At 52.7% G+C, this 10303-nt stretch overlaps 2 protein-coding genes across 2 annotated transcripts; both read right to left on the bottom strand.

Annotated features, from left to right (window-relative positions):
• Nucleotides 1-3520: 3520 nt before the first annotated feature.
• On the bottom strand, nt 3521-5878 carry PHACADRAFT_205009 (glycosyltransferase family 1 protein). The gene is made up of 11 exons (XM_007391212.1): nt 5659-5878; nt 5442-5598; nt 5229-5394; nt 4977-5174; nt 4835-4915; nt 4732-4781; nt 4433-4676; nt 4286-4372; nt 4110-4229; nt 3988-4058; nt 3521-3928 (listed from the first exon to the last, which is right to left on the bottom strand). The coding sequence occupies exons 1-11, from the start codon at nt 5699-5701 to the stop codon at nt 3610-3612; spliced, it is 1536 nt and encodes a 511-aa protein (XP_007391274.1). The 5' UTR covers nt 5702-5878; the 3' UTR covers nt 3521-3609.
• Nucleotides 5879-7901: 2023 nt separating this feature from the next.
• PHACADRAFT_248783 (uncharacterized protein) lies at nt 7902-8655 on the bottom strand (the record flags this gene model as incomplete). Its single annotated transcript, XM_007391211.1, has 1 exon — nt 7902-8655. A coding segment is annotated over exon 1 (484 nt), but the record flags the coding sequence as incomplete, so codon positions are not given.
• Nucleotides 8656-10303: the final 1648 nt, after the last annotated feature.

Below are 10303 nucleotides of genomic sequence, written 5' to 3'. Positions count from 1 at the left end.
AGTACATAATTGCTTTGTATACACGTACTTGCGTATGAGTTTCCAATAAATGTACATACACGCCGGCACATCCGACGCCGCCGCGAGGTTGGCAAGTGGGCTGGTCTGATGATACTTGGGCCGAGTAGCGCTTGCTAAGCAACCACCAAACACAGGGGGAAACAGGTTGTAGCTTTAGCTTTTCGGTTCTATGATATTTGGCGACATCCTCCTTTTCCTACAAGCGCGCGGGCTCACAGCAAGTAAGCGCCCGCCATCTCCGAACCAGGCGCTAAAAAGTACGGTGTGGCTTCTTCTGCGTCTTCAACCTTGTCTCCGAAGGTTGTCTACCGAAATTTCACCTCGGAAGCACAAATTGATTGAATATTTAGTAATTCCTATGCCGTCCTTCATTAATTATTCCTCTTCATAGTTCATCAACAGTACCCATCATACACCTGGACGTTCGGTCTCATGATGCTACCGTGCGCACCTTCGGAAAACCGAGCCATCTAGATCTGATTATGCCTCGGCTCCGATTTATCCAAGCTCGATTTGTGATATATGTGAGCCTTAATCTTGCAATCTATTTCCTTCCAATGCATTCGGCAGTATCGCTGTTAGATACTTCCTAACATTGGGCAATGGCCATCATATCATACCCATCACGTCTGCACGTCAGAACTGGAAATTATCTAGCCATGCTTGATATAAAACAAGTAATGAGACTGCGCCGCGAACAGATGTTTGTAAGCAGCGCAGACGATGCCAACAACTGGAGGCATCGGAGCCTGAGCTCATCAGTACGTCGGGAAGCTTCATAGCATTGCTGGCAGCACAGATACAGTTAGCAAATATCCACACCTCAGATCTTTTCATGGCCACCCTATTTAACTTTCGTTCACCGGGCATGGCCTACACTATCCACATCCCCTGCCATGCGGCTCGGTGTGCACATTCCTATGCTCGTGGCTTCATCGGCGCTGGCATTGACAGATTCAGTACCTACCCCGCAAGTATGCCCCCGCCTCAACGGATACGTCGTGTAATCTACATTTCTAGAACTGTATCAAAGCGGTACGATGCTCGCCTGCACAGAAGTAGGTATACTGTACTGGGTCCTTCCATGTGATAGCCTGACCTCTGGGCGAGTCCAAGTTGCCTCACGGCGGCGACATGCACTGGTGTGAGTGCTCTAGTCGTAACGGTTGTCGCCAGTGCTGATATCTTCCGCAGCTCCAGCCTTTCGTGGAGGCTGCAGCACCGGATAATGTCTCGACCCTGCAGAGCAAGGAAGCCTGAACTACAACGTATGTTAGCTGCGCCTCGCGAACTCTCGACACTGCTGATGGTGGCCGACGTAGCTGTACGCCAACATCGCTGGGCAGTGCGCTTGGGCGCCGGATGGGTGCTCAATCACGATACGCGCGTCCTGTTGCTTCTGGCTGCACCATGATCCCATCTGTTTTGATTAAGGCGACTACGTCACGGTAAAGTTCTACTACACAACCATACTGGACGCAGGGTCTGTAGATCTGCCACTTGTGTAGATGGACTATACTTTCGCATCTCCCTTGATTCTGACACAGTAATTGCAGGAAGCGCGTAATCGAATGGTGGGAAGCCGGCACGGTTCGGACAGAGGTATAATTGAATGTTCCATTAACTAAACATAAATCGCTAGCTAACTAGATGCGAGCCTTAGACTGGGTCAAGCTTGCCGTGTGGGAACCTGAACGACTGGTGAGTCCATCGTCCATCATTTATCCATCTCCCATAAGCCCCTTCGATTGAGTATGAGCGCACGCTAATCACATTTCCGATACAGGCTTCGTTCCAGCTCAGGTCCAGTTTTTACTGACCAATCTGCAAGCAACGGAGAACTCGATGGTTTTGATGATACGAGCGCCGACGGTGGTGCCGAAAGCCTTTTGAGCAGCGACAGCGATCGTGCAGAACACGAAGATGACCCGTCCTGGAGTATATCAACGTATTACGAGGAAAATCCCTTCGGGTTGGTGTGAGTGACCTCCGCGGAATGTGGTTGGAAAAAGACCATTCATACCGTCCATTATGGCAGATTTCCGGCTTTTACAAGTAGCGGCACAGTCTCAGGCCTGCGTGTGCGAGCGCCGCTGCACTAGGACGTTCCATGCTCACAGTCTGTTCCCCCTGCTCTATGATCGGTTATCAGTAGTTTACTCCCTTCCGATTCCATCAGGTTCCCAGAAGTATGCGAGAACTAGTGTTACTATGTGTTCCGTTGAGTATTTCTCTGTCCCTTCTGTGATACTGCTAACCGTGGTTTGCGTTACACAGGCAAGAAAGGCGGAAACGATTCGCATGATTCGAATTGGATGTTTACGTACGATCCGGGTGCAACCAGTCGTCAGAAGTCTGACTGCGCCCGCACGGACAAGTGTAGTCACATGAACAAGGTTAACAATAGCTGAACAAAAAATCCGAGGTCTGGTACGCATATATCTGCGACTGCAGCATTCTCTATGCTTGACAATATATGACTAGACTTGGCGTGCGACGAGAAGCCAAAAAAGTTCGAACATCGAAGGTCAGCTCCTAAACATCGTGGCGCGGGATGTGATATTGACTGATGTGTCTTCCAATACTACAGGTGGTCCAAGCGCTGCAACGCGTTATGTACCGTCAGTGCAAATAATGGTATTTATTCTTGCCCCATCTCTGCTTCGATCATACAAACCGCAGACAAATTCATGCGTGTGTGGCGCAGAGAGTAACAAACTCAGACTGAAGGACAGGGTGCGCATTGCCCTTGGTGCGCATCTGTTGTTACACCGGCGCTGCCTCGTTGCTGACGATTGGTATGATAAAATCATAATCAGTCCTTCTTCAAGCGGGCTTTACGCGAACTGGAATACCGCCGGTGCCCTGCTCCTGTGACACCGAACGATTCTCTGATTAAGGCCGAGAAGGATGATGGCACCCTCCAGGCTTGATACCTGCCAAGCTTTTTCGGGCTCACCGTGGATACCCTATACAATGATTTTGGCAGCGAACCAGCAAAACGGCGAGCGACAGCTATATATATATGTCTGTATGCCTCTGCTGCTTTTTTCGAGTTGTTCTCGATCTGACGAAGCCAGCAATTTCGGGTGTATCTTCGGGGTGGATCATCCGTATCATACCACTGTTTGCGATTCACGGGGTACATTAGCACCTACATGTCTGCTGTTTTAGCCTGAGCCTTCAATATTATGCGTATTGGTTGCGACAAGATGTAAGCTGAACCTTTGAGCTGGTTGCAGCGCAAGCTCCGAGCCTTACTTAGCATCTGTCGCATAATTTAACATCTTTCGAGCTACATTAGCTTGACCGCTTAATATCTAATATCGACCGATGCCAAGCAATGCGGTCTACGGTGACAGTCTTACTTCCTGAGATCCTCAAAATCGTGTGTGCATGGAGGTTGGTGACCGTAGCTGTTGCACATCACCCATTTACCACGTCTGCCCGGCAGCCGACGTCGCGCTCTTGTTAGAGCGGAATTACAGACTTCTAACTATCGTGGTTTACAATCCGCTGTCTAATCCTAAGTATAATATACAGAGGCATGCTGGCTTCGCGAAGAGTGTTGTCCGTTGCCTTGCCCGCTCAGTGAAGGTCATTAAGAAGCTTCTGCGTGGCAATCCGGGAGGAGCCACCCTCCTTCCACAGCTCGCTCGACATGTGCTTCAGATTCTGCGTATTGGCCCGCTTCTTGGCACCGTCCTCGCTGAACGCCTTATCTAGCACCGTATTTGCCTCCGCGCGGACGGCGTCGAGCGTGGCTGTCGGTGCCTTGCCCGTGCGGTAGACAGGCTTGAGGCCCGAGCTGCCCGTGCGCACCTCGATGAGCTCGTACGCGACGCCGAGGTTCTCGGTAAGTAGCAACGTATTCAGCGCTTGGTCAGCGCCGAAGGGCCAGCAAATCCTAGAGATGCGTGTCATGTCAGCATTTGCGCGTTCAGATGCGGAACTCCAACGGCGCACATTGGGACTCCTGCGACAATGGACTCAGTGATGCTGTTGAAGCCACCATGAGTCAGGAACCACCCGGTAACCTGGTAGAGATGTCAGTATATCACCAGACTTAAGCTAGTGCGTATGCTTACAGGATGCTCCAGTACCGTTTGCTGAGGAGCCCAAGTTGTGAGGAAGCCCAAGCCCGAGGCCTTGATTTTCTCAGAGATTTCATCCGGAACTTTAGCCCATGGAGAAGCGTGGCTCAAGATCTAGAAAGGGAGTGATCAGACGAGAGCAATGCAGCGGCGGTATGAACTTCACTAACGAAAGGGATCTTCTTCTCCATCAGAACATCTAGCACAGTCCAGAGCCTGTCCGGCTGAGTGCTCCAGAAGAGAGTTCCGAAAGAGATCTGTCGTGCCATGAAATTCGGGTAAGCACTTTTAAAGTGTCACGCTAAACTGCAACTTACGTATATGAGTGAATCCTCGCCATGTGCCTTCAGAGCATTCTGCATGAACGCGAGAAGTTCAGGTGATTTGGCAGCTCCTTCCATCTCAACTCTGGCGGAGCGCTTCGTGTCGGATATCAGAGGACCGACCAGATGCATCTTCCGAGATGTGAGCGCGAAGAAATCGTCGAGAGCTTCGATGCATTCTTTTGGGTCGTAAATGGCTGATGTAAAGCTGACAAGAGCGTCACACTCATGAATCAATCTGTTGGAACGCTGCTCAGAAAAACACTCCGCGGATACGGGGAAAGACCACAGACGATGCAGCATCCAGGTGAAGAAGGCCAACAAAGGGTACATCCAGGATGCGCTGAAGGAGACAGGGTCAAATTTTGTAGTGCCTAGGTTCAGAAGGCCGTATACCTCCTGAGGGAAGTTCTCATACTTGAATATTGGCAAAAGACCCGGCGCTTGGATGACCTGGTCACTGGGACTGGAGACGACCTGCAAAAAAGTTGTGAGGCTGGAGCCGGAGACTGTCGATCTCTAGCTGGTGAAAACTTACCTCCAGCGCAGCAGGCATCAGATCCTGCCCAGTCGCAGCCATGTGCTGGGTCACCAATCTCTGCAGATATCCGCGGCTGTCTGGTCCGAAAGGTCCGAAAAGCGCGTAGAGGGAGGTGCCAAAGGTGGGCCCCGAAGCCCATACCTTTATGTCTGGGCTGAGGCGTCGCGCAATCTGCAGCAATTTATAACAGAATATCTGACAGCAAATATCATTGTTGCAATGCGCCAGTCTTTCTGACTCAGTACTTACGTCTACCAAGAGAGCGTCTGGGCGTTTTAAAATTGCAAGTTGCTTCTGCTGGTGAGCGCATAAGGCGGATTCACCGTTGGCGAGCATCCAAAACTGCTGCTCAAAAGATCTCTCGAATTCCGCAAGATCAAATGGGTTTTTCTCATCGAAGTTCAGCCCCACCACTCTGTTTCGCTGTCAGCACAGGGTTAGGTGGTAGAGAAGAGTGCTCACCTTATGCGACTTTCGAACTCTTCTTCACCATCTTCGAAATTACGGGCTAGCTCTGCAGTCACCTTGCCGTGAAGACTACGTGTGGTCAAGAAGGTGATATAGAGATCCTGTAATTTGACCAGCTTTGCAGACAGCGTGCATAAGGGGCGAATGTGACCTTGACAAGAGCAAAAGTCAGCGGCAGGGTCAGGGAACAAGGGGAATAGTGGACCCGTACCCCACGCCAAGTGTGCAGCGATCGCAAGATGCGAGGACGGCATGATAGGTGTGAAATCTTTAGTCGAGCTTCAAGCTCCTCATATACGAAGCTAGATGTGCAGGACCGTGCCACTACCATGCCGCGAGGTGCCTACATCAATATGGCTATCAGGCGTGTTTGAGCATTGAAACATTGATGTTACGCGTCCCTCGTGAAGACCTCACTTCGGGAGAATCGTATTGGCCGGCGAAGTATTTGGATCCCTATTGCCATAAGGGAGATGATCAACAGCGGGGACCAGGGGGAATTATCTTTGTTAACCGATAATCGAAACGAGTGAGATGTTCACCGCTATTCACTGCCGGTGAGTCCGCCATTTACGACCTCTCGTTTGCTTCCGGCCTGTTTCAGCTGCCTTACTAATCTGAAGGCGCATGAAGGAATTTATTCTGCATTCGCAGCATGCACATTTTTTTCGCAGGGTTATTGTGCGTTTATTCGTGTTTTCATGCGTGATAACGCGTTATCACGCAGCACAGCCTCTCCCAACACCACCTGATCTCGGTTTATCCCGGCATAGAACATGCGATAACGCGTAATAACGTGTGGATTCATCTCAAAACCAGTAATCAATGGCCAGACTGTCAATGCTCCCCTTCCATAGTCAGGCTGGTCTTATTGCCCACCGTGTGCGCGGCTCTCTGTGCCTGCTGCAGGCAACAGGGTCGTCCCGGCCCATTGAAAGCCCTGCTTGTCTCGTAGCTGCCTGTGTAGAGGCTGACTCTTTGTGTGCCGCCCAACCCGACCATTAACTCTACAGGCCCACTTCATCCCGTTGATAATATCCGAGCTGCATACTATATTGAGCTTGTAGCTCAGGTTCGCCATGCGCTCCATACTCAAGTCAGAGATGCCGCCTGTTTGCAAGATGTCTGCAGATCGGTCTTGTCAGTGCATTATCCTGTTATAAAAGGCCAATATTCATGGATGAAGGTGTCCGAGCAGAACAAGTTTACAGGTTTGTGTAATCCTGTATGCTGATACCGTGTTACCACTCGTTATTACGCGTTATTACACGTTATCACCAGGCGCCTATGCATTTTCCGCGTCGTGAGTTGCGAAATCGTAATAAGCTCTGACAGACACCTTCATATACTAAGGCCGAACGCCATCCGGCTCTCGATTTGGATTTATCCAAGATCGTTCCTGGAATATCCCTCCCCAGATTGTGGGGCACAGAAGGATCGACGGCGGGACAGTTGGAACATAACGTTCAACGTTCAACGTTTCAATGTTAACAATAGCTGTGCACGCCGTCATTAGGCATCGCTGATTGCAGGAACTCGAAGTTAACGCCACAAAACTCCGCTCAAGCGCCTGAGAAAGTTGGCATGCGTGAACTGGAAGGGAGGAAAGGAAAAAGATTAGCTTAATAATTTGGGTGATAGAGAGCAGTATACAAGATGATAGCCCAAGCCGATGCCGTACAGTAGCACTTATTTCCGCTTCGGAGTCGCGGCCGCAGAGGTTAGCCCGACAATCATCTTTTCCATCCTTTGGTTCGCAACCTCAAGTTCTGCTACGCGTCCGAGAACATCCGCGAGGCGCATCTCAGCGGTGCGCGCCATGTCTACGAGCAGTGCGAGCTTTGCACGCACGTACCGGTCGCCGTGCGCGGCCGCGAGCCGCTCCTCAAAGCCCAGCGCAGCATCAACTTCGACAGACGACGGAACTACGGAACTGCGATCAGTACACGCAGGAGCTGAGAAGACGCAGGTGGAGACGCACTGGGTGTCAATGAGGACGCGGGGCACCCGCCATCCTCGTCTTCTGCCTCGCGATGCACAGGCCCGCTGCTGCGCAGGTGCATGCCCCGCTTCGATCCTGACCCTCCGGACTCATCCATCTCGTGCGCTTTGCGTTTCAGCTTCCGCGCGGGCGTCACGACAACTTCGGCGACGAGCCAGTTCGGTGCGCGCACTTCCTCGCTCACTGACGTGCGTGTCGACCCGTCTGGGGGCGCGGGCTGCGAGGTCGCTGCTTCTGAGACCTGCGCTAACCCGGTCGGAGCCGGCGCGGATCCGTCGGGTACAGGCCAGATACACCTGGATTGCCGTACCCGACATTCGAGACAGCGCTTTAACCTCGTATCTTTCGATGTCAGGCACTTGCGTCCGTGCGTTATGCAATTGCCACATGCCGCGAAGCCCTCCTAAACAAGATATCGTCAACGATCCTAATCTTCCATTACTCGAGAGCACTCACATGCAGCTTGATGTAGTCAGATACCTTCACGGTGTCTTGAGGCCGCTTCCTCTGTGTCTGCGACGATGATGCCTCACCCGCGACGACACCGTTCTCTTTATTAGCCTGTTCCGCTTGCTCCTGCCCTCCGATAGGCCCCTGGGAAATCGACTCTCCATTCGGTGTCTCATCCTCGTTGATAAACTCGCTCGTCTTGACTGCCCGCTTCCGCTGGCGGGGGGCTTTGACTGGCGGAGCGATTATCGCCTGTCGGCCTGCTGGTGGTACGGATAGTGCACTCGCAGTTGCTTGCGGGACCGGCCCCGCCGGAGGCTGGTAAGGGATGGACTGCGAGCTACCTGTTCTCTGAGCGTATGCAGGCGGTACGTAGAGCGTCGTGGTAGCACCAAGGGGCGCAGTCTGGTTGATAGCGAGGTAGGGAGCATAGGGGTTTGCAACGGTGCTCATGGCCGCAGGATCAGGCTGCGGCTGTCCAGCCATGGAACTGTGTGGCCGCTCGTGGTTTGTATGCGTCGTCGCGTCGCCCGCAGGCCCTTGGGCGGGTTGTGGTACCGCCGTCGGCGTGAGTTGTTGAGCTCTCAGAGTCTCATCATTCGCAGACTGCTGCTCCGTAAGCTGGGCAAGAGGAGCCTGCTGCGGTAACTGCGCTACACGAAGATTAGCTACCTTCGCAAAAACATATTCAATGGGCCTAACATTGTGGTGCCTGAGGGACGCTGGCGGGGTCTGGTACACGGGTCAGAGGATATCGACAATGGCCAGAAGCAACACGACGCACCAAGTAACGGCTCCCACCATTTATGACCCTGTATCTGATGCTCTCTGCTTGTCATGAACTCGTTGTACTCGAACGGAAAGGTGTGGATGTTGACAGCTGGAGCAGGGTTCTCCGCGTAGAGGGTTGTGTAGTGGGTCAGCATCGGGACGACAGCCGTCGGTATCGGCACAGGGCCAAACATCTTGCAGGTCGAGAGATGGTCAAACAAGGCTGCCTGCGAACGCGTGAGCACGAAAGCGGAAGCGGAGAGCAGAAGCTGGCACGCACCATTTCCCAGTGCAGTCCCCGGGAAGCCTCTGTCTGAGTTGGTACATCTTTCTTGAACTTATCGCGCAGAGACACTATCGTGTAAACGCGTAAACACGCATTCGCGAAAGCGTATGAGTGAAGCTCGCTGGGGTTTGTCGGGAGGATGGCCGTCGGAGGTGAAGTCATTTCAGCCGCGCGCAGGACGCTCAAATTCCGCGCCTACTACGCGACTTTCTTTTTCGAAATAACGATGCGAGAATACCGTCCAATGAATCGTGAACAGAGGAGGAGACAGGGGTTTGAGGACGAGGCAGAGGGGTAACGATCAAAATTGGGATTATTTTGACACGGCCCGACGCTTCCAAATCTGGGTTCAGGGCGCATCACTGATGCGTGAACAGTCGCTTTGCAGACACGGGGCTAATTTTATACTATTTTGCACGGATAGAGGTACAAAAACGCATTCAGTTTGTTTCATAAATACACTTAAGCTACTTCCCCATGGGGGTGTTATTGTTTTAATGGTACAAAAAGATACACTGCTTTTACACCTTTTGAGGGATTAGAAGAGTCGAAATATCCTCGGGGTGAAATCATCATGATTTCTTTCTCCATATCTTCCCCAAAAAAGTTCCCTCCAGGTGAGACAAAAAGAACAGACTTATTTTGTGGTCCCCGTCTCTGCAAAATATGAGGTAGAAAAGCTGGACTTTTATCAGGGAAACTGGTATGGAAAAAACTGATATTTCTTTTCAGACATAAGATTGATCGCCCACTCATGGCCTATTACCCCCCTCTCGTCGTCCGCTGTGCGCCCACTCATCGCCCTGCGCACTGATGGCCACTTGCTAGGAAATCGCCCACACATCACCCACACATTGCCCACTCGTCGCCGAAACAGTGGTGGTCACTTACCAGTAAATCGCCGCTTACTAACAATGCATGACCACTTAAACAAGACCTTTTCTCCAACGCGCGGCACCACCCGCTGCTCGACGGCGGGCTGCTCACGCTGCGCGCGCACCGCGACGCCACGGCGCTCGTGCGTGCGTACCGCGTGCTCTGCGGGTGCAGCCTCGGCGCGGAGCTCCTTGCGAGTGTCGCCGCCGCCGCGCCGCGCGATGCCGCATCCAGCGAGGACGCGAGCGACGGCGACAACGAGCTTCCCACCGCCGACGCAAACGTGCACTCGTGGGACGAAAATGGCAGCGACGGCGAGGACGCATGGCTCGGCACCGAGATCCGTGCGGGCCGCTGCAAGGCGGGGAGCGTGCGCAGCGTCGAGGTGCGCGTCGAGGAACCCGACGTGGACGCCGGGGCCGATCATGCCTCCCTTGGTCGCGCACACGACAGGCCGCCGCACGCGCCGCG

Source organism: Phanerochaete carnosa (assembly GCF_000300595.1).
Source record: "Phanerochaete carnosa HHB-10118-sp unplaced genomic scaffold PHACAscaffold_1, whole genome shotgun sequence".
NCBI lineage: Eukaryota > Fungi > Basidiomycota > Agaricomycetes > Polyporales > Phanerochaetaceae > Phanerochaete > Phanerochaete carnosa.
Note: the sequence above shows the minus strand (reverse complement) of the source record. Positions and strands in the feature narration are given on the sequence as shown.